Source organism: Nuphar pumila, chromosome 11 (assembly GCF_984573655.1).
Source record: "Nuphar pumila chromosome 11, dmNupPumi1.hap1.1, whole genome shotgun sequence".
Lineage (NCBI taxonomy): Eukaryota > Viridiplantae > Streptophyta > Magnoliopsida > Nymphaeales > Nymphaeaceae > Nuphar > Nuphar pumila.
In genome coordinates, this window is record NC_143259.1 from 99850436 (window position 1) to 99874477 (window position 24042).

The window sequence follows — 24042 nt, forward strand, 5'->3', positions numbered from 1 at the left end:
ATGAATCAACCTTACTAAAATGACTAAAAAACCATTAAAAGAATGATATTTTTGAAAATGCATGCTTACTTTTATGGGCATTGTAGGTCTTTTGAACTTGGAGAGAATTGAAAAGTCAAACACCTTTTCCAGAAAAATAACTTTATGAATCTATCAAAGTTACTTTTTTTATCTCAAAAAGTAATCATACATTTTTAAAAATGCTTTCTTTTAAGGGTATTTTAGTCATTTTAATAAGGTTGAATCCATCTAATGTTAAACACAAGTAGTTTAATGTTAGATTAACCATGTATATAGATAGATAGATAACTAAAAAAACAGATTTTATATATGTGTGTGTCAAAAACACATGCATTCATGTAAACAAAAATAAAAAAGAAGGAAAAAAGATAAAAAGGGAAAAAAAGAAGAGTGGAGGGGAGAGATGAGGAAGAAGAAAAAAAAAGAAGGAAAAAAAGAAAAGGGGAAAAGGAAGAAGAGGAAGAGGAAGATGAAGAGGAAGAAAAATAGAAGCCGGAAGGGTGAAAGGAGGAGGAAGAAAAAAAAGAGAATATAAAAAGAACAAAATAAGAAGGTAAAAAAAGAAAAGTAAAAGAAGAAGAAAATGAGAGAACAAAAAAAGAAAGCGTTTGGGACGGGAAAAAGAAGAAAAAGAAAGAAAGAAAGAAAGAAAGGAAGGAAACAAAAAAATTAAAAAAATGACAACCATGTCTCTGCGGTCTAGGCGTGGAAACCTAGGTAGTCTAGTTCAAAAAACAGGGCCCTACCGCCTAGATCCATAAGCCTAGGCGGAGCCTAGGCACAGTTTTTGACAACTAAGGCAGGAGCTAATGTAATGATATGAGTTGCCTCTTGCAATCATGTGTATGGACCTCTCATTGTGATAATAGTATGTTGGGCTGTTCTCTTTGTAATTTTGTCATTAACATCAGTGCCATGAATGACTAGGGCTACATAGCTATCTTTATCTGGCTTAGTGTAAGATTTTAATGGTATAGGTCTCCATTCATAGCTATCCCCCTTCATTAGGTGAATCTGTTCTATACTTTCACCTCTGCTCAATGTCATGTGGCATTATGTTGTATTTCTAGAATCTTCCGTGACTTTGTCCCAATGACAACCAGTTGGCCCCCATGTCACAATCATTCTTGGACTCAAGGAGTTCGGCTCAGAAGTTCAATTTTTTTTTTCAAAAATGAGACATGTGGACACATAATATTTTAATCTGTCACACAGACTGTTCTAACAGGGCATCACACCTGCGTCACACCCGCACCCAGGCGGGTGCGACACTTGGACACAACTTCCTTTGTGTTAGGTGAAGTCAACCACACTAAGGTCCATTTCTATCCAAAAGTAGATTTGATTAACCCTAATCAAGTTCATTTTTATCTATATTATATATAAATACATAAATGCACACAAATACACATAGTGTTAACTTTAAACTGTTAATATATATATCCTCCCCGCACCCAACTTTTTTTAAAGTGCCGCATCGCCACATCCGCACCCGTACCCGCACTCGCACCTATGTGACAGATTTTAATTTGTTAATCAATTAAAAATATTTTTGAATATTTTAACATTAAAAATAGTTTTTATTGAAATAAAATTAAAATATAATAAAATACTATTTAAAATATTAAAATAATGCTGTACGTGTCCGCTCGTGTCACCAGAGACAGCCAAAATGGCGTGTCCTTGTGACATAGGTTGGCCCTATTGGCATGGCTAATTATTTTCGCTAGTTCAATTTGTAAACTTTCTCATGAAAAGTGCCATGACATGTGTTAGAAAAAATAATAAACTATTCACCTATGTCACATGGGTGCGGGTGCGGGCGCGGGTGCGGGTGCGGGTGCGGGTGCGGGGATTCGGCACTTCCAAAAAACCCGGGTGCGGGGGTGCGGCAGGGGCAAAAATGTAAAATATATATATATATATATATATATATATATATATATATATATATATATATATATATATATATATATATATATATATATATATATCAAGGGGGTCAGCAGCTCTGTCAGCTGTCAGCAGCTGACAGACAGCTGCTGCGGCTGACAGCAGCTGTCAGCAGCTGCTGCAGCTGACAGCAGCTGTCAGCAGACTGCTGCAGCTGTTCTGACAGCTGCTGTCAGCAGCTGACAGACAGCTGCTGTCAGCAGCTGTCAGCATTACTTTTTTTAAAAAAAATTTCGCAGCCCATTTGGGCAATTTTTTTTTTAAAAAAATAAATCCAAAACAAGAATGGACCAAAATGATCCTGGGTGCGGTCAACGCACCCAGGATAGGGTTGACCGCACCCGGTGCCGCACCCGCACATGCACCCGCGTCGAGTCGCGTCGACGCGGGTGCGGCACCCTGCTAGCCGAATCCCTGTGACATAGCTATTCACTGAGAGGGATTGATGCTTTGCACATCTGGAAAAGATTTGGAATGTGATGCACGGTAGTAGTGGGCTGGAATGAATGAAGAAAGTTACAGGAAAAGGTGCATTAACTTACACAATCCCTGGGATTGCGTTTTAGTTTCAAGAAATGAACGGAGAAGTATGGCAGGGTTTGGCATGAGAAAGGAAAAAATGGCAGAAAAAGTTATTAGTCAGAAAAAAGTGATTAACTTTGCTACCCACCAGTCTGTCTAGTGTCAGATCATCTTTCTTATGCTTCTAAAAGAACCATAAAACTGTTTTTTTAAAATTGATTAGGTAAAATCATTAGCCCATCAGATTGTGTCATGCTGATGTATGTGCATGTAAATCCAAAACACATGAATTTCTTGATATTTTTTACTCAGTTCATCATATAGTAATTGAATTACATAATTCAAGGAAGTCAGGCTAGCACTGTTGGAAATATTGTTAAAATATGCTTCATAAGCGCAATATCAAGCAAGATGTATTTCTGATTATATTTTCTTTAGTTTGCACATGTAAAGACTCTCACATGGTGCACATAACACATATGACTTGTAATATGAGTTTGAACTCCGAGTGAACTTTTGAGATTTGAAAAATCAATGCCCTTTCTGAATCTAGTCCTCCTATCCTTGTGTTCTGCTTTGCAGCTTTATCTATCTTTGCTTAAATTTTGTGTTTACTCAAGAGTAAATATTCTTGTGCAAATTTTCAGTTTTGTCCTTTTGTTTCTCATATCTGATCATGTTGCCTTCCAGAGCCATGATGGTGTCCACATAAGTTCAGGTGCTAGGGAAATGGCATCTATTCTTGATACCGCACTTATTCAAGCACTGCTGTTCACTGGGCAATCATCAAGTGCACTAGAGCTAATAAAAGGTCCTAATTACTGTGATGTAAAAGTCTGTGAAAATTTTCTGCGGCAGAGAAAATTCTATTTGGTGTTAATAGAACTATTTAAGGGCAATGAAATGCATCGTGAAGCGCTTATTCTTCTTAGTCAACTAGTAGAAGAATCAGACACTGAACAGTCTGATGACATGCACAAGTTCACTCCGGAGATGATTATTCAATACCTTAAGGTATGGTTTTTTTGTGGGGATTATTATTCAACAACTTTTGCATGGTTTAAATTTCTGAAATAACGAAGTGACATTCACTTGGCCTTCTTGCTTTTGGATAAAAGCCAGCTTCAAATCTTTGATGTCTCTAAATTGGTCTATATTTCTTGGTCAGCAGTTCTGGAATTTGAAACAAACTTCCCTTAAGATGGCACAACTCCACCATTTTACCATCACATTCAAAGTCCCAGATTAGTTTGTTCTAAACTGGTTTATAGAAACTGCAGAGTTGCGAAATAATTTATAGCATTTTATTTATTATTTTCCTCTGTAGTTACTTTCGATGGTCTTTGAGCTGCTGGAGAATGTCTTCCACCCTTTGACCCACCCTGTCTCTGTTTTCAAAGAAAGACATGGTCGCTTTTGCATCTTAAAGATCTTTATCTGTCAATCACCACTTCACCATCTATAGTTTGGAAATGTCATATTGTGAACCCTTAGAAAAAAGAGAAGCCGATACAGAATTCTATTCATCTTGGTTTACTGCTTACTTCAGGATTGACTTTTCTTCAAACCATGGTTCTTAGCATTTATTCACAACAATTGAATTTTGTTGGTTTTTCCTTGCAGCCCCTAGGTGGAAGTGATCCTATGCTTGTTCTGGAATTTTCTATGAGAATTCTTGAAAGCCGTCCATCAGAAACTATTGAGCTCTTCTTGTCTGGGGGCGTTCCACCAGATCTGGTTAATTCTTATTTAAAGCAACATGCACCACAGATGCAAGCAACTTACTTGGAACATATGCTTTCTATGAATGAACATGTGATCACTCCCAATCTTCAGAATGAACTGGTATCATATTGTTCCCTTATCATTAATTTTTGAGTCTTCTTTTTTGCTTATATTCCTTTAGTTATATGTTTCACCTTTTACAATTGTTGGCCAAATACTGCGATCTGCTTTCAGGTGCAATTCTATCTTTCTCAAGTTCTTGACTGGTACACCACTCTTACTGCTCAGCAAAAGTGGGATGAAAAAGAGTATTCCCCTACACGAAGGAAGCTGCTCTCTGCTTTGGAGAGCACATCTGGATATAATCCAGAGATTTTGTTGAAGCGCCTTCCAGTAGATGCTCTCTACGAGGAACGTGCATTATTGTTGGGTAAAATGCAACAACATCAGCTTGCTCTCTCTCTCTATGTACACAAGGTACATAGTAATTGCAAATTTCTCAACAGCAGTTTAGAGGTCTGATTTTATGTCAGCCATATAAATGTAACATGACAGGCAATTGAGTCAATAATTGGGCTTGACTGTTGTCCCAGTCAGCTCAAGTTCATTCAGGTTTATTCTTTCAGACTTTAGTGTTTCCTTAAGCTTGTTTTCCCTCATCTTTTTAGTCAATAGTATGTTTAACTTAAACTAAGCAGTTTGTTAATAGGAAAATAATTCAAGCTTTTAGCATTAGGTTGTTTAGTAGACCCATGTTCCTGTCCTCAGCAAACAGGAAGATGTGCTCTAACATGTTGAAAGTGTGCACATGATTCCTCATAATTTTTTTTTGCGATTCTCACTGAAATTGTGATTAAATATGAAGAATGTTTTGAATCTTTTATTTATAACTCCCCCTCTTTATTTATTTTATTGATTTATTTTCTTTGTTTTTAATTTACTACTTGTTCTCAGTTTTTAGGTACTCATCATGGTATCTTTATTTTGTATTCTTATGGAAGCATATTTTGGTGTTGGTACCTTTCTATGTGGACAAGGTGGTCTGACTTGAACAATCAGGGTAATGGTGTGTTTTTGCTGCTTTTGTGGCACATTTCCTTTCTTGACTTGGGTCATAATATTTGAGTTGCTCACGGAATCAGCATCTAGCTTGATATGGACCTATTCAGTGCCTTATTTGCACATTCTTGAGATTTTCAGAGTCTATGAATTGAATTAAGATGTGTGCAGCATGAATCCTATATGGTGATCTGTCTGTTTGGACAAAAAATCCTCCAACTGTTTTGGAAGCAACAGGATGCAAATGCTTAGATAAGGGTGTTTAACTGAGTAAATAAATGCATGAGTTGGCAGCACTGTTGTTGCCAGGTTGTATACAATTCTATGTCTACCAAGCAGTGTTGTGAAAAGCATTGAGGCATAGCGAGGCACTCCACCAAAAACTGAGGCGAGGCATAAGCCTCGAGGCGTAAAGCGTAAGCCTTAAAATTTTTTTTTTGAAAACCTCAAAAAATATAAAAAAATATCTAAAAATACAAATAAATAAAAAAATGCTTTATTGATGAAGCAACAACCAATAAGAAATAGAAAATCTCAAATAAATACTAAAAAATATGAGAATAACATATAAAATTAACTAAGAAACTGACTATATAACGAAAAATATATGAAAACTAATTATATAAACTAATTATATAACTGAAAAATATTTGAAAACTAATTATATAACTGAAAAATATAACTTCTTCGAAAATCTCAAATAAATACTAAAAAATATGAGATTAACATATAAAAGTAACTAGGAAACTTATTATATAGCAAAAAATATATGAAAACTAATTATATAAAGTTATAAACTAATTATATAACTGAAAAATATCTAAAAACTAATTATATAACTGAAAAACTTCATCTGAAAAATATAATATAACTTCTTCTTCTTTTTCTTAAACTAATTATATAACTGAAAAATATCTGAAAACTAATTATATAACTGAAAAACTTCTTCTGAAAAATATAATACTTTGTTCACGCCTCAGGCTGTCGCCTTGAGGCGCAGAGGGCCTCGCCTCAAGGCGAGGCGTGCCTTTTGCGCCTCAAGACGCGCTTTTAACAACACTGCTACCAAGTAAAAAGTTGAAGGGTAAAATTAGATGACTATGTATAATTTCATAGATAGTTATATATATATATATTCAAGATATATGTATATATAGCTATAATTAATAATGTAATTTAGGTTGCCCACCAGGGGCATTTTGGTTATTTTGTACATGTTAGAAAATGGGTTTTCTTTATTCTTCTTTTATTTTTTTGTATTTTATCTCATTATGTAAGGGGCATTATTGTAAAATGCCTTCTTATAGTCGTTAAGAGTACTCCCAACGATCACAAATATGACCATTGGGAGTCTCCCAATGTTTATTTGGAGGCTCTCTCTTGGCATCTTCTTGTCTTAAATAAGGGCTTAAGGCCCCTATATTTGTAAGCTTTCTTGAAGCTCCTTAATGAATAAATTCATTATTTTTAAGTGTTGTCTCTCTTCTGATATTGTATGCACTCTTGTGCTTGTGTAAGCCTTAGTGCTTTTTGGATTCTCCCATAGTGGACTTGTACAAGTGCACTTTGTGATTGCGTTCTTTATAAGCCCTTAGTGTTTTTTGTGCTTTGGACGATTTGTGGGTGTGATTTATGACTCTTGAGTGAGGTGTGTGAAAACTCCTTGTTTCATTACATGGTATCAGAGCGAGGGTGTTCTTAGACCTTTGAAGTGTGATTATTACGTGATTGTGGTACCTGTGTGGTCGTGGTGATTGTGGTGCCCAAGAGGTTGTGTTGTCTACATCTTTCTCTCTCTTATAATATTTCAAGTTAAATAAAGCTACATGATGTGGGCTTCGGTTTGTATTCTAAAATCCTTATATATATATGACTATTTTTTAGTTCTATATCTTTAAAATGGCATATATATATTTTTGAAAAATTTGTTTGAAATATTATGGTTATTTCTTAATCGTGTAAAATGTGTTTTCTTTAAAAATTAAATTGGAACTAGAGTTTGCATTTTGATATTAACTCATAAGTAGCATATTGTTAAGCTCTTTATGATAAATCCTCCATTTTTTACTTTTCTACAAAAATATATATTTTCTATGCTCTCGTATATATCCATTAGTAAATTTGTGTACGTGCTTATTCAAAGTATATATAATTTTTTGAAAATTTTTGAACACTTTTATGATTATTGATATGTAGAGTTTTTAAAAATAAGTTAAATGCATCTTACATGTCTTATGATCAATAAAATCAACAATATTATCTCTTGTTCTTGTTTTTGTATCTCTTTAGTGGGTGCTTGTGAGTGAATCTTTTTGTGGTTCTTTGAGTATTTTTTTTGGTATTTTAGAGAAACTATTTTGAGTGTCCATTGGTGGTGACTTAGTGTGAGCCCATTTTGTGGCTTGTGAATGTTCTTTTGGTACTTTGGTGGAACTCTTTGAGTGTCCACTTTGTTGTTGTGGTAAATATCTTTTGGAGGACCTTGTTTCCTTTTTGGTGAACATCTTTGGAGACTTTCATTTCCTTGCATATTAATTCAAAGTATATTTTGGGTATATTAATGTCTTTATGATTATTTGTGTATATTCCTATAATATATTAAAAATTATGTCCTAAGTATGTGGTTTCTTAAGGACTCTAATTATATGTTTTCTATGCCTTTTCCTTTTTGTTGAACAAATGAAATTTCATCTTGAGCTTTTTACGGATGCCCCTTTGTGGGCTTTATTGGTGTGCCCCTAATGGACACTTGTTGTGCTTGTCCACTTGGATCTTTAATGAACACTAATTTTCTTGATTAACGGTTGTTATTTATAAAATGTTAAATATTATAGTAGATTTTATGTGGTCCTAAAGTTATTAGATTATTGGATATGCATGAATTTTAATCTCTTTGAGAGTATCCATGATTGTTTGTGCTTGGGTGTGCTCTTGGTCTTATGTATGGTTCGTTGAGAACCTTTGTAAGTTTTGGCCCCTTTTATGTTGTATACCATTGTTATCTCATAATAGACTTATAATCTAGATTGAGCTCTCTCTTTATATAGCTTGTTTATATTGGCCATACTCATTCTTCATTGTTATTGATGTAACCTTGATTGTCTTTACTTACAAGGTTTATGAAAAATTATAAATTAATATCTTGTGTGCATATGATTGCATAAATTTTTACAAGGTTTTGCCTAACTTTATTTTAGTTGATTTGAAACTTGCTTTTTCAAATCGAACATTTGATATGAACTCACCTATTTGGAAATTGAATTATGTGAGCATGTATTGCCTTTTGTGGCATTTGGATTGTCCATCATAGAATTTTATACGATGCATCATTCTCTTGACCTTGTTATTTGTTCAGAGATGTGTATTGGGGTGAGTTGTGTGCACCTCGTTTTATGTTAGTTTAGATTGTCAACTTGTGGTTTGACTCTAACTGACGGTTGATTGATCTCTGGATTTCTGAGTATCACTCATTTGTTGATTGACCATTGTTATTTTTATAGATGCTTATAACTCTATTTATCTGTGATGACAATCTATTGTTTGAAACCATAGTGTTTCGAAGGATTGTTAAAATTGATATTTTTTGGTGTGATATTAGTATGTTTTCATTACAAGTTTTTTTTACCTTGAGTGTCTTCTCCTTGTTATGCCTCTTATCCAAGTGTCATTATATGTAGACAAAAGATGTTTGTTCACACATTTCTGTGTGTTTTTTAGCTCATTGTTGGCATTATGATTATACTCTTGATCTCTTGATCTAATCGTTGATACACTTGTTTTTTTAGTGTCCTTATATGTAGACAAGAGATGTTTGTTCACACCTTCGTGTGAGATTTTAGCCCATTGTTGGCATTATGATTATGCTCTTTTTCTAGTCGTTGATACACTTATGTTGAGTGTCATTATATGTATACAAGAGATGTTTATGCACACCTTCACGTGCGTCTTTAGTTCTTTATGTTTATGCTTTTGTTCTAGTCACTGATACACTTGATTTTGAGGATTTGAGGTCTAGTGAGGTGATTGCTTGTGATGGTCAAACTATTATTGAGATTTACAAACATCATTAATTGTGTTATATGCGATTTTTTAAATCTCTACAAAATTTCTGATACTACTCATTTATCTTTATATGGAAAATGGTTATTGAAATATTTTCATGCATTTTGCATCAAATATGCTTTAATTGCATGATTAAGAACACTTTAAATTTGTTTCATGATCGACTGTCTTGTGTGTTTTATACATTACTATTTGCAAAAATATTATTTCATGGGATTTGTGGAATTTTAAATCTCTTATAAGTTATTTTCTCTTAGAAAAGTTTTTATTAGTCCGTAAGTGACTCTTTCATTGGCTCTAAACTATTGCATGATTCATTCATATATGCATGATTAATACTGCTTTTAAAAAACAATGTTTGATTGATCCATGTTTGTCATATTTGTTTTATCTTAACCTTTGTTCAATGGTTTGAATTATTTCTTATATCTTCCATTGCGTAAAAATGACTTGTTCTAAAAAAAAATCTATTTATGAGTCAAGTACTCTTTGTAGGATTTTATTATTTAAACACTTTTTTGTGAGTCATTTATGTAACGCTCCGAAATCTTAACCCAAATTTTTGAGGATTTTTTTTTAAACAGTGAAAACCAGTCATACCATAGGGCTAAGCATTTCAGAACATTACAGGTGGAGCAAGACCAAAACATTCTTTTCATTTCAATATCAATGAAAATTAAGATCATAGTCCTCACACTATCCTTGGAACAGTAAATCTAAAATCCCGATCGAAGCCTCATCCCGCAGTCGCTCCTAACTCCAATTCTTCACTTGAAAATTTATAGGAATTAGACTACAACTGTCTAAGTAGGAAATCTGTAACTTTTAATGTGGTACATCTTGAATCCAGTATGTGATATGGGTGTCAAGTATGATGTTTAGTATATACAAAAAATAAACAAAGGTCTATACTACGACAGTCAACAATTTATCAGAAGCTAGCTGACAGGTAACATCAATAGCAACATTTATATATCCCACAACCACAATTACGAATCCACACAATTATTCAGGGGAAAGCAATTATGACAATTCATAATTCAAGTAAGCATCCATACCACATGGTACATCCATTAGGCTTAAAAGAACACCAATCAATACCATGAATTACGAATCAAGTAGAACAGGGCATTTAACATGCGTTAGAAGTTAAATATGTATCCATCAAACATATAACAATTAAAGAAACAAATAACATATGTATGTTCTAATGCATAGCATGAATATGCATCATTTATGTGCAATACATGCACGCTTTATTATCTTTCCTTAAAGTCTTCATTTTCCATATGCATGCCCTATTAAATGCATACAATTTAAGTTTCCTTTTTTAATTACCGTTGCCCGCGGATACACCAAACGAGTATAATCCCTGAGGTCAAGTAGGTTCTCAGGGTAGCTTAACACACAATTTGTATTTTATTACTGAGTTCCAACTTAGCCTTCGACCGAATCACCTTCGAAACATTAGACCTCCTATTTAATATCGGGGACACAAGAGACACCCTACGCCCACAAGTGCTACTTTCTTGGTACTAAACAAACTCACAACTGTGACCAACACACCACTTCCGGGTAAAGTGACAGACTCTTCCTAAAACCATGGTCAGGAGAAGGAACCTTAATATCGGGTTCAGGGGACAAAATTGCAGCACACGAAGTTTTTGTATCCTCACAGTTTCCCCAAGATCGGAACTCTAAGATCCTCATTCTCCAGATGAGATATCTCAAAACGTATATTACATTGCTTTTATTCATTATCTTTTTATTAAAAGCCAATTATTGAGTTTTGCAATTCAACATGCAAAAACAAGGCAGAAGCTCGCATCTACCCCTGCGAGAACCATCACGGGACTAAAGTTCGTGGAAACACATCGAACAGTGCAATATAGAGCAATAAAATCACATTTGCAAATCAACATGCAAAGTTAATCATAGGCTTGCAAATCAACATGCAAACATAAGCTCACAAATCACCAATGTGTAGCTCTTCACGGCCTACTACCCGTGGCAACCATAGAGCAACACAATTAAAACCATTATGTAAATATGATTATTGCGATGCATTTAAACAATTAAAGAAAGAGCAAACCCAAGCTCAAGGCTCTCTAGGCCTGTGATGATTCATTTAGACCATCGATGCATCATATGCAAAAATAATAACTTGCAATTTATGCAATGAGGTCAGCATGCCTCCAAATACACATCCATCCAAACCAATTTAACAATGTGCATGAGTTACCATAATCATATGTATGTGTTCATCATCCATGTGCAAGTGCTTTTATGTAATCACTTAACACACATGCATTCATCCATAATTCTTAAGTACATGAGAACATTTATACCTGATCGTGTATGCACATGTACTTGAAACCAATCCATAAATGTACGATAAATAATTATGTCCCATCAATGTAGGCACGAAACTTTTTCATGTGTTAACATCCACACACATGAACATAACCCAATCATAAGCATGCCATTTCTCAATCATATGCATCCCCACTATGTGTATTACCTACATCACATACGGGTATTAACCATTGCATATCCCTTTTGAGTGTGTGAGTGTGCATATAAAATTACACATACTCATCAAGCATACATGCTCAAGAAGCAACATCAACAACCTAGTCATGCTCACCTTCAAGAGTACACAACTAGTATCATGAAATGCAAAAACAACATTTACATAATTTCCGGGCAGAAGTGTAAGCTTTAGCACATGCTAGGGACGATGGTTAGGCTTACCAATCCCGGACCCGCTATCCTCCTAGCTAAACATCCAACTAAGTTCCAAAGGTCTGGGATTCTTGACATATACATAGGCATATGTAGGTTCGTAACAGTCAACAGGTCACACACACAATCTGTTCAATCTACATAACATGAAACTCAGTAAGGTCTGGTCAACTTTACATATTTCTTGAACTTAGCAAATCTGACCGGATTGCAAACCCATTTAAAATAGCAAATCTGGACCAGATTTGTCAATCCAATTCCTAATAGAATTGTCATCACACCCTGTGTAAAATTGCACCGCACTTAATGTAATGAGCAATAACATTAATGGTATGTAAGAGTTATGAGTTGCATAACAAATGCTAACATCTTGACTCTGTTCTTCCATTTTTATTCATAAAAGCATCTACCACTACAAAGCCAATCACTTTCAGATACAAGTATCCACGTTAAGTACATACAACTACTTAGCTCCCATTCATCGGGTGTGTCAGTTTAACAAGAGAGCATGCATACACAAGAATGAAACATGCATCATTCATTGGTGAGTTCATCACCGTTCCCAAATCAACTATTCAGGAAAAACCCCGATTCAAGGATCTGCCGAACACCCTAAGGGTTCAGACTTTTACCCATTTGAATAATCTCCAGTAAATCTTGAAGTATACATGCTTCACTGATATACCAATATGCAAGATGTTAAATGAACACATGGAATCCCATTTAAGAATATGATACCCAAATGGAAACAACAACACAAATCAAATTGATACTCATGTGTTCAATTTCAAGAATACGATACTCATATTGGGAAACAGCAAGAATCGGAAATCAGAATGTATCTCAAAAAGGAACTATTCACAGAAATTAAAACAAGAAACCAAATCAAGATTTTAACTCACTTTAACATGAAGATCTGAAACATAAAGATTTCTATAACAACTAAATTCCCAACCATACCATCTATGAATCGGCATCTCCCAGTAGATCGCACCTCCCAAATAGTTATATGACCATTTTGGTTCACAAGGCTGATTGACCTATACAACCCTTAACTCACAGTTCAAGATGTGGTAGTCCCCACGAAGACTCCCTCATCTTAAGCCAAGAATAACAGTAGCTAAAAGAGGGATTCCGACTTGATTCGTAAAAACCATCTTGGAACTCATAATATTTATGACATAAACACAAGCAATGGAGAGAGAAACCCAATAGAAATCCAACCAAAACCATTCGGTCGATACTTCATAATACCATCCAAATAGTGAATGACATCAAGAAAAAAAATAGGCTAAACTAAAACTAAGCAACCAAATAACCCTTTATAACAAGTACCCGCAAAAAACTTCAAGAAAACCCATCTAAAATAACAAGTGATGTCCATGACATAAAACCCATAAAGAAATGAAGGGAACCCCCAAATCGACATCACCACTACCGGGAAACCCTAGCTCACCAATCTGGGTTTTTTTGGCTACCAAGAATCACATTGAAAACACTCTAAATCATGAAAAAGAATTGGGGTTCCCCCTTGACCGACCCAAACACAATTGATTCAGTCCGCAACCAACAAGAAAAGGCCAGAATCCTACCTTTTCCGGTGCTTTTTCCGACGATCGGAGACTGCTATCGCGAGACGATGGTCGGCCTGCTGTTTCCCCAGCCGCGATGCCGGTCGAGAGGGTGATGAGGGGCAAATCTCGTCATCTGAATTGCATGAGGCTTCCTTGTTGGGGTGTTTTGAGCACCATACGCCATTTACAGGCGATGATGAGAGAGAGATGAGAAGTGCGAGGGCGAGACCTCCCCCTCCTTCTCCCTTTGTCGAACCAAACCCCACCTTCTCTCTCCTCTGTAACCCCTCCCCTTGCCTTCTTGACGCTCTGCAAGAATCGTGCCCTAGGCACGATTCTTCTAATTGAGCCCCTTTAAAATAAAAAGGTGTTGGGTCCGGGTTCGGGTCCCGCGACGCTGGATCCGAGTGATCTGGATCCGTATGTTTAAAAATATGGATCCGGGTCAGCCTAAAATGAGGGATCCAAGTGGATTCGGGTCGGCATTGAACTGTAGGATCCACTGGTTGGGTCCATTTGGCTCCAATGTGGGCCCAAACCCAAATTACCCAAAACTTTTATTATATATCCTTTTGGATCCGGGTAACGGATCCTGAACCCAAAACCTTAAAATTCGTAGATATTACAATTTATTCATGATATTAATATTACTCAACAAATCCTATTTCATGTCTTGCATGCATTAATGTGCTTTTTTCTTGATAAATATATGTGTTGATTATCCTAAAGTTAACTTTTTTATTTGTTGGTTGTTTCTTGAGTTTTTCACATCTTATGCATGGCTGTGAAATTTTCCTAGTAGGTTTTACTTTCTCATTTCGAAGTATTAAGGTATTGTGCATATTTTCATAAAAGTTTTCATGAATGTTTAAGGTGATTAATGATTTATGCCTCCTTCCATAATATCAATATATTTTGAACAAATAATATTTTAAAATGTTCTTTGTTTTTATGATATATAGGTTCTTTTGTATAGTTGAGATATTTGGCTTGATGATCTATTTACAATTTTCCAAGTATTGAAGAGCCGTTTTTGAGCAAATGATTGAACAAAAATATTGAAGACCATATACATCCTTCAATGGAAGGAACTAACGAAGAAACATGACGAAGACTTTCAATGACATGAGTTCTTTTGTAAGTTGTGTAATTTCATATATATATATATATTCAAGATATATGTCAATATAACTATAATTAATAATATAATTTAGGTTGCCCACATTTTAGAAAATAGGCTTTTCTTTAGTCTTCTTTTAATTTTTTGTATTTTATCTCATTATGTAAGAGCATTCTTGTAAAATGCCTTCTTATAGTCGTTGGGAGTACTCCCAACGATCACAAATATGACCCCTCTGTGCACGTTACAGCGCGGCGACAAAGTAAATGACATAAAGTAGGGCTCGATGTGTGAAATCACACATCAAGCTAAATAAATTGCTTAAGCGAAGCTCGGTGTACAAAATCGTATATTGGGCTAAGTAAATTGCGTAAGTAGGAGCCTGTGCACATTATAGCGCGGTGGCAAAATAAATGACATAAAGCAAGGCTCGATGTGTGAAACCACACATTGAGCTAAACAAATTACAGAAAGCTGGAGCCTATGTACATTAAAGCACGACGACAAAGTAAATGACGTAATTTAAAATAGACAAAAATATGCAAAACTGCATCCTTCAGTTAATATATATATATATATATATAATACGTATTAGTTAGAAGTATCTTGACATTCTTCTTCTTTGCAACTTTCCCCTACTTTGGAGATGGTCTGAATCTCTGACGATTCCGAGCGTAGGTTCTTAAAGGCTCGTACCTTGGTAAGCATGTCTTGTCCGTTGTGCCGATGTGTAGCACTAAAAAAGATTCTATTGTGTTGCATAAAGAATGATGTTAAAACCTTATTTTAACGGACGAAGCGATGATTGCGTCGCAGGGGTCAAACCCGAACCCAGTTCGAGCCGACCGGACCGAGCCAAGCTCGGTACAAGAAATCAAGTCAGCTCTGCTAGCATGCCGAGCCAAGCGTAACGAGGCATAAGAAGTTGGTTCGACAGGGAACCGAGTTGACTAAGTTTGACCGAGCTGAACTCGGTTTGACCTAATCAGACTATTTTTACCTCAATTAGTCTCTGAAAATTTGAGCAATTCTAATTTCCTAACTTGGAAGAGGCAAATAACTTCTTTCATTAAGAGTCAACATATCTCTGAACACTTTGATGGGTCAATCGTCCCTCCACCAGAGTATATTATCAAAGAGGAAAATTATGACAAAGGGGTTGTAATTTCTTTTAATGTAAAAAAATCATATTTTATTTCATAGATGAAGCGAGATCAGGCATTGATCGCCTACATCTCCACTTTGTCACAGAAGGTGCTCATTGTAGTGCCTAACTCTGGACTAGATTAGTCCAGACATTCTCAAATTTTGGAATCCATGGTAATGTCTTTTAAGAGGAAATTTTAAAATTTAAAGAAAGGTTTCATGTCGATCATGGAGTATCTTAATAAATGAACATCATTGATCAACTTGCTATCGTTGGCTATGAAGTATCATAAAAGGATATGGTTCAACATGCTCTCAACGGTCTTGGCCTTGATTATCATGTCCTCTCTACCACCTTACGGTACTTGGAGTTGCTTCCTACGTTTGAGAATTTATGGGCAAAATTATTACATATTGAGATGACTCTTTTTGTTGATGTTGATGCTTCTAATGAAACTCGGAAAATTCTGGTCACTAATGTCTCGTGAGGCCATGAAAGAGGTGGATACTTTAGAGGAGGTAGGGGACGCGATCATAGAGGTTGAGGTATACTGCCCACACTGAATGTTTTCCTTAACACTGATGCCCAAGGGAGACGCCTTGTTCGATGCTTCTAATGAAACTCGGAAAATTCTGGTCACTAATGTCTCGTGAGGCCATGAAAGAGGTGGATACTTTAGAGGAGGTAGGGGACGCGATCATAGAGGTCGAGGTATACTGCCCACACTGAATGTTTTCCTTAACACTGATGCCCAAGGGAGACGCCTTGTTCTTACTTCATATGCAAAAAATCAGGTAATGTGAAAGCGAATTGTTGGTTCAAGGATAATCTGAGATATAATCAAGAGACAACACAAAACAAGAATAAAGGCAAAAGTCAATTTGGAGGTAAGAGTAGTGCACAGGGTAGTGAAGAAGGTCAACTCCCAATAGATAAGCAGTTGCTACTTGTCATAACTCAGTTTAAAGCAGAATGCACAAGGAATGTGATATCTTGATTATATAGCTGCTAATCACATTACTGGTGATGAGGGTAAGTTCTTAACTTTGGTTCTTTATCATGGTAAAGATAGTATTGTTATTGGAGATGGGACTCGTCACCCATCACACACACTCAGAGTTATCAGTCGAGGAAGCGGGAACGGGAAGCGATACAGGAAGCAGGAGCGGGAAGCGAGGCACTTTCAAAAATTTAGGAAGCGGGAAAGCGTGGGACCACTTAGAAGAAAATTATGAGCCGTCTTGGAAGCGACCTAGGAAGCGAATCGGAAGCGACCTAGGAAGCGAGGGAGAAGCGAAAAAAATGAAAAAATGGGGGAAGCGAGGGGGAAGCGCGCTTCCCATAAATGGGGGACGCTTCCCCACGCGTTTCGGAAGCGCGATGTTTCGCGCTTCCGAAGCACGTATCGGGGAAGCGCGCTTCCCTTTACTCCTAGGTGCTTCCGATAACTCTGATTTATTTTTTTGTCTAAGTCTAATTTTCTAAATGTCTCTAATGTCTTTTATGTTTCCAACATGAAGAATCTTATTTTTGTTTCTAAACTTGTTGATAATACCAATTTATGAAGGCAAAAGATCGAAAAAATATGTACATCTTCTGTAATATCGCGTATTTTCACACTTTGTTAAATTTGAGATTTTTAAAAATTTGACTAAGTATAGAAGAAAATCTATTTGGAGGCTTCCTCTTGGCCTCTTCTTGTCTATAAATAAGGGCTTAAGGCCCTTTGTATTTGTAAGCTTCTTTGAAGTTCCTTGATGAATAAATTCATTATTTTTAAGTGTTGTCTCTCTTTTGATATTTTTTGCACTCTTGTGCTTGTGTAAGCCTTAGTGCTTTTTGGATTCTCCCATAGTGGACTTGTGCATGAGCACTTTGTGATTGCGTTCTTAGTAAGCCCTTAGTAGTTTTTGTGCTTTGGATGATTTGTGGGTGTGATTTGTGCCTCTTGAGTGAGGTGTGTGAAGACTTCTTGTTTCGTTACAATAACTGAATCTGCAAGGTGAAACGGTGAACTGTAACATGACATGACTGAATCAACACTTTGGGCATTTTTTTCTTGAATTCTTTGCAGGTTTATGATCTATTTCATTGGCAAACTTTTCCAGTTTAGATCTCTTATTGATGTGAAGTCATTCTGTTCACGAAAATGCAGCTTCATCGACCTGAACTGGCGTTGGCCTACTGTGATCGTGTATATGAGAATGTTCTGCAGCAACCCAGTTCAAAAGCATTCAGTAACATCTATCTCACACTTTTGCAAATATATCTCAACCCCCAGAAGTCAACTAAAGTGATTGAACAGCGGATGGTGAACTTGTCATCATCTCAAGTTCCAGGAAATCAGAAAGTTGGTGCTGTTAGTAAGGGCAGAGGCGTGCGTGGGATGAAAAAAATTGCTGAAATAGAAGGAGCAGAGGACTTGCGTTGGAATGCAAGCAGCACAGACAGTGGTAAGAGTGATGTGGATGGAGATGAAACAAATGGGGAAGTTGGTTTTATCATGATTGATGAAGCCATAGATCTACTAAGCCGGAATTGGAACAGGATCAACGGTGCTCAGGCTCTTAGGCTCCTACCTAAAGACACCAAGCTGCAGGTATTCTGTTAACCTCAAATCAGATAAAGTAGCGCTACAAGAAGTTCTTGAAAAAAAAGTAGAAGAAAATGATCTGGTATTTTGTCATTCATAAAAAATATGATACTACCCTGTTTATGATTCGTGAAGCTAGCCTGTTTTGGTCCAAGTCTCAGTTGAAATTATTGTCAATTCCTGTCCCAGCTATATCTCAGCCACGAATTATTGCACTGTATGTTTTTCATACATCTCAGGGAATTCTCATCAGTTTTGAGAAGTTATGAAAGAATTTGAAAATTAAAAAAAAAAACAAAGAATTAGGAAAATGCCTTGAATTGGTGAAAATTTTCTAAAAAATTGGTTGAACTTAGATGTTTCTTCCCTTTGTTCTTTTCTTTGCCCTCTCTTTTTCTTTTTTTAATTATTTATTTTACCTTTTCCCATTTCTTTTGCCCTTTTTCTTTCTTTCGATTTTCTTCCTTCTCTCCTTTCCTTCATCTCTTCTCCATCCTTTGCTCTCCTTTATAGTCAACTCAAACTGAGCTGTTCTCCTTTGTTCTTTATTTTCCTGAAAATGCCCCTTAAGAAGTGACTCTAAGGACATGCTGAACGATTCATGGGAAACCAAAAAGATGCTGGATTGAAGCAGTATCCTACGGAACTTTATAGATCTTTCATTAATCTGTAGATGTGTGGAGGATTAAGCATTTAATAGATTCTTAATAGCCAATAATAATAAATCATTTTGTCATTTTTAAGATCCTTATTTTCCGAATTTCTGAAATCTTGCCAAAAACCAAAAAAGGTGAAGATTTTGAAAATGAAATCAAGTGGGCCTTGCAAATGGTTCAATTTTGCTTTTATGAATTTTTTTTTTCGTATTCTTGAATCAGAAAAAGTTGGAGGTTAAAGATCCGGAAACCAAGAAAAACCTGCTAGTGGCAATAATATTACAATAATTTGAAAAATACCATCCTGTTATTATATTCTTTTACAATATCAATATTTCCAAATATCACAATTTGCCTTTGAAAATATTTTCTTTTTCAATTTACTGCAATACTATCTCAATATCTATAAGCAATGTGTTTAATGGCTGAGCAGCTGGTTAATGTAGTTTTCAAATCACGTGTTGTTAGTCAAATGGAATATTTTCAAAGTACCATGGCTAAAGAGAATTCTTTATAGGGAAATTTTAAAAAACACACCCAAGTTTTTGGGCAATAATAAAAAGCACACCTAAATTTTCAATATTGTTAAAAACACCTAATTTTTTTTCATGATTAATCAGAAACACCCAGGGCTTAGTTCCGTCAAAGTTGCCGTTAAATGTATGCAGTAATTGCTAAAAGCTAGGCGCCTTATAAATTATTGCTGAAACTTTAGGCGTGTCTTTGAAATCTTTTTTTAGAAAACCGATTAATGTTGAGGGTAAATTAGTAACTTTATCCCATTAAGTAAACTTGGGTTAATAATAACCCAAGTTAAATTGACAGAAGTTTCTTTTTGATTAACGGAACATAAATTTATGCATGTTTTTAACAATATAAAAAATTTAATGCGTCTGTGATTATTGCCAAAACTTTAGATGTGTATTTTGAAATTTCTCTCCTTTATAAATAAATAAATAAGTAAATAAATGAATATATATATATATATATATATATATATATATATATATATATAGCCACTAGAATATGAGAAGTAGATTGTGCCCCCCTCCCAAATCTGACCATATGGATGTGATCTACATGTTTGGTTTTAAAGGGACCAGTTCTTAGAATCATTCGATTGCGATGCACCAGCAGGATTTTTTAAGGCTTGAAAATTGACGGTTTAGAATTTTTGTAAATATTCATGTATCCAAAAATCATGTTTTTTTTTTTAAAAACATGATTCAAGAGTCAGTTCATAGCAGATGGACCATGCTGAATGCATCTGCAGGGACAAATTTGCAAAAAAACATTGAAAATGCCTAGTTCACATTCTAGTTCTCATATTCTAGTGTGTATGTGTGTGTGTGATGTATGTATATATATAAACATACTAAATGTGTTTTTTGGACATTTTTCATTTTTATTTTTAAATTCTGACGATGTGATCTACATACTTGAATTTATAGGGAACAGCTCTTGGAGTGCTCATTTCCGACACATGATAGGTTTTTATAAGGTTCAAAAAATTGACGGTCCAAAATTGTCGTAACCTTATAAAAACCACCCATCCGTTGGAATCCGATGGTGCAAGAGCTGATCTCTATAAAATCAATTTCATAGATCACATCTGTACAGTCTGAATTTAAAAATAAAACGAAAAAAGCCTGAAAAACTCATTTAGCATGTTTGCAATCTCTCTCTCTCTCTCTCAGCCACTGGAATATGATAACTAGAAATATGTGAATTGAGATTATGGTTTTTTTCTTAAATTTTACCGTATGAATGTGATTTATATGCTTTGGTTTTATGAGAACAGGCTCTTGGATGATCAGATTATAGTTCATAAGCAAAATTTTTTGCTTATGAACTATAATCGGATGATCCAAGAGCCTGTTCTCATCAAACCAAGCATATAAATCACATTCATACGGTAAAATTTAATAAAAAAAACCACAATCTTGATTCACACTAATTCACATATTTCTAGTGGCTCTGAGAGAGAGAGAGAGAGAGAGAGAGAGAGAGAGAGAGAGAGACTTTCAAACTTACCGTTTAAAATCAGACTTACTGATTGTTCGTAATTTTGTTTTCTCGTCTGCAGAATTTGCTTCCATTTCTTGAACCTCTTTTGAAGAAATCAAGTGAAGGGAGACGCAACTATTCTGTGATCAGTAGCCTGCGCCAAAGTGAGAACCTGCAGGTATGTGTACAATAAAGCTTGAAAATCGACCCTAGGATTGGGCAGTATCTTAAGTTGCATCTTTCAGTGCTTCCTGAAGTTGGTTTCATTGGGATCAGTAACTGACTGACTATTACTCAATTTCCCAAATGCTTGAGTTTTTTTTTGAGGGAATCCCAAATGCTTGAGTTGTGCCCACATTCATCTGTGATCCGACCTGGTTATATTGAAATCTGGCTTCTCGTGTTTTACTTCTATCATTGTTAAGGTGAAAGAAGAGCTTTATAAGAATCGGAGGAGGATGGCAACAATAGGCAGTGAAAGCATGTGCTCACTCTGCAACAAACGGATTGGCACTAGTGTTTTTGCGATATATCCAAATGGCACCACACTTGTTCACTTTGTTTGCTTTAGGGATTCCCAAAGTATGAATGCTGTACGTGGTGCATCTGTTATCAGAAGTGCCTAGCTGTTCAACCAGAACACAAGGGAAATGTAGGATGCGAGGCTTCCTGAGATCCTTGTTTGTTGTCATATTCATTTTGTTGAGAATAGCTTCAACAGCCCAAGCTGATTTGTCGGGTGCCTTCTCCCAATATGAACAGTACTTGATAGCCTCTTTCTCTCTCTAGTGCAGTTGAGCACCTTGTAATTGTTGGCTTTGCAAACATTCAACACTTTCTCCATGTTCACTCTGATACCAGATTCATGTCTTCCAAGGCTAGTGTAAAAGAGTGTCCTGTTTGTTTCCCCTCTCTTAATTGGGATGTGTTTTTGGTGATCTTTACCTGTTTGCAGTTGTGTATAGTGTGAGATTGTTGTATTCTTCTTACATAATCATTGTATTAACATTATTAATTGTTGTGTATATATTTGACGGATAACCTTTTGCCTTTTCATGAATGGATGAAGTTTCTTCTCCTTTTCTTTTGGTTCTTGATAAGAATTGTTGTTGTTGGTCTCTCAACATGGATCAACACGGTATGCTATACAACTACCGTCTATGGTTATAGAAAAAATGAACCCAACCACTTCATCAATTTAAAATCTGGAAGGATAAGCCTCCCAATTCGTATCTTACATTAGATCAGATACAATCTCTTTGCTTGTTTTGTACTGGTGAGGGTCTGCCTAACCCCTGCTTGCCCATCCAATAAAAAAAAGTGGAAACCAACCTAAGCTTAACTGACTCCTCTAGTCAGCTAGAGACTCTAGATAGTATTTAGAACACCACAGGATGTCCGCTTGGAGCCTGAGCTTTCGGAATCATCATCAATGTGATCAGATTATCAATGGTAGCTCAATGCATGACAATAAATTTATTTTACATTATAAAATCTCAATTAAAAGACTTGTAATACATTTGAATTAAGTTGGTTAACCAATTACCATACATTTAAACCCCAAACTCAAAACCCTAAACGCCAAACCATAAACCTGAAACCCAAACCCCAAGATCTGTGGTCAACTGAGGGTTTATGTGGGTGAGGCAAGTTGTCTGAAAACTTTGAACGTCCCAGCAAATCTTAATAAACATCCTCACGAATTCTACAATGATATTGGATAAGTTGATATATAACTGGAATAATGAGTCCAGCCAGCCTAAGCTTGAATTAGTCTACGTTCTGGCTCATATACCCAAGCCTAGATCAACCTCAAGATTTGATTGGTGAATGGAGCCATTTGATTCTTACATATGTACACTTCATTATGTGAAGTATGTGGTGTCAGTCTTAGACACGGCCTGTCTAAATCTTATGCAAAAGATTTGATATGCTGTCTCTCTCTCATACGGATCCATTCCTTGATTCCTTGAAAATATCTTTTTGTGGTGTTCTGGTTATTAGCAAATGAAAGATCAACCCCCTTCAATAGATTATTAGGAGAAAATGAGACGCCACATTGATGGTCTCTTTTTGTGGACGTAACTAATGGAATCTTTAACCACAACTGTCCATCTTTTCCGATTAAAAAGAAAAACAGAGAGAGAGAGAGAGAAAGAGAGAGAGAGAGAGAGAGAGAGAGAGAGAGAGAGAGAGAGAGAGAGAGCACCATTTGTCCCGTCATGTTTCCTCGTTCATGGTAGTGGGCCATTTTTTTTTTTCGACAGAGAAAGCTAGGGTTAGGCAGACCCCTAACAGTTATACAACCATACCATTGGGATTCAAACTTGCAACGTCCCAACACAAGGTGACGTGTGTTGGGGTCGTCCGGGAAAGCCTCCCCTGTTGATTCCGGTGACCCTGTATTGAGGCAACCAAACAAACAGAGATTGTTAGGTAAATAGCAAAAGCACATAGGAGGTGCTGCGTACCTGAGACAACCATTGTCGGGCTGTTGTTGCCGATGGTGGGGTTCGACTGGAGCAGAGAAGGTCACTGCTGAAGGGTGATAGTCGTTCAGGACAAAGGGGATTTCTCTGCTCAGTCGAGCTGCAGCCACCACAAATGCAGGCTTTCGAATGCAGCCGATGAGTAGACCTCTTCCTTTCTGTAGCAGATTACCAATACTTTAAAGGGTTGCTTATGACACCCTTATATATGGCATAGGGTGAGAATGATTTGCGTAACCGTTCTCCCTTGATCCTATGCCGATTTATCGGAAGAGATCATTCGAGATGTGGGGATGAATCCACATCGTGGATAACCACCACGTCAATCGTGGTGGTTAATCCAACATTCTCCCACTTGATCCGACGATA

General features: G+C 36.1%; 1 protein-coding gene across 1 annotated transcript in view; it reads left to right on the plus strand.

Annotated features, from left to right (window-relative positions):
* Positions 1-22267, plus strand: part of EMB2754 (Vacuolar sorting protein 39) — a 78428-nt gene extending 56161 nt beyond the window's left edge. Inside the window, exons 7-12 of the mRNA XM_089981667.1 lie at positions 3187-3510; positions 4120-4341; positions 4456-4698; positions 18084-18527; positions 21264-21362; positions 21610-22267. Of these exons, the coding sequence (XP_089837793.1) occupies positions 3187-3510; positions 4120-4341; positions 4456-4698; positions 18084-18527; positions 21264-21362; positions 21610-21810 (1533 nt within the window). The 3' untranslated portion in view covers positions 21811-22267. The remainder of the gene's footprint in view (positions 1-3186; positions 3511-4119; positions 4342-4455; positions 4699-18083; positions 18528-21263; positions 21363-21609) is intronic.
* The last annotated feature ends 1775 nt before the right edge of the window (positions 22268-24042 follow it).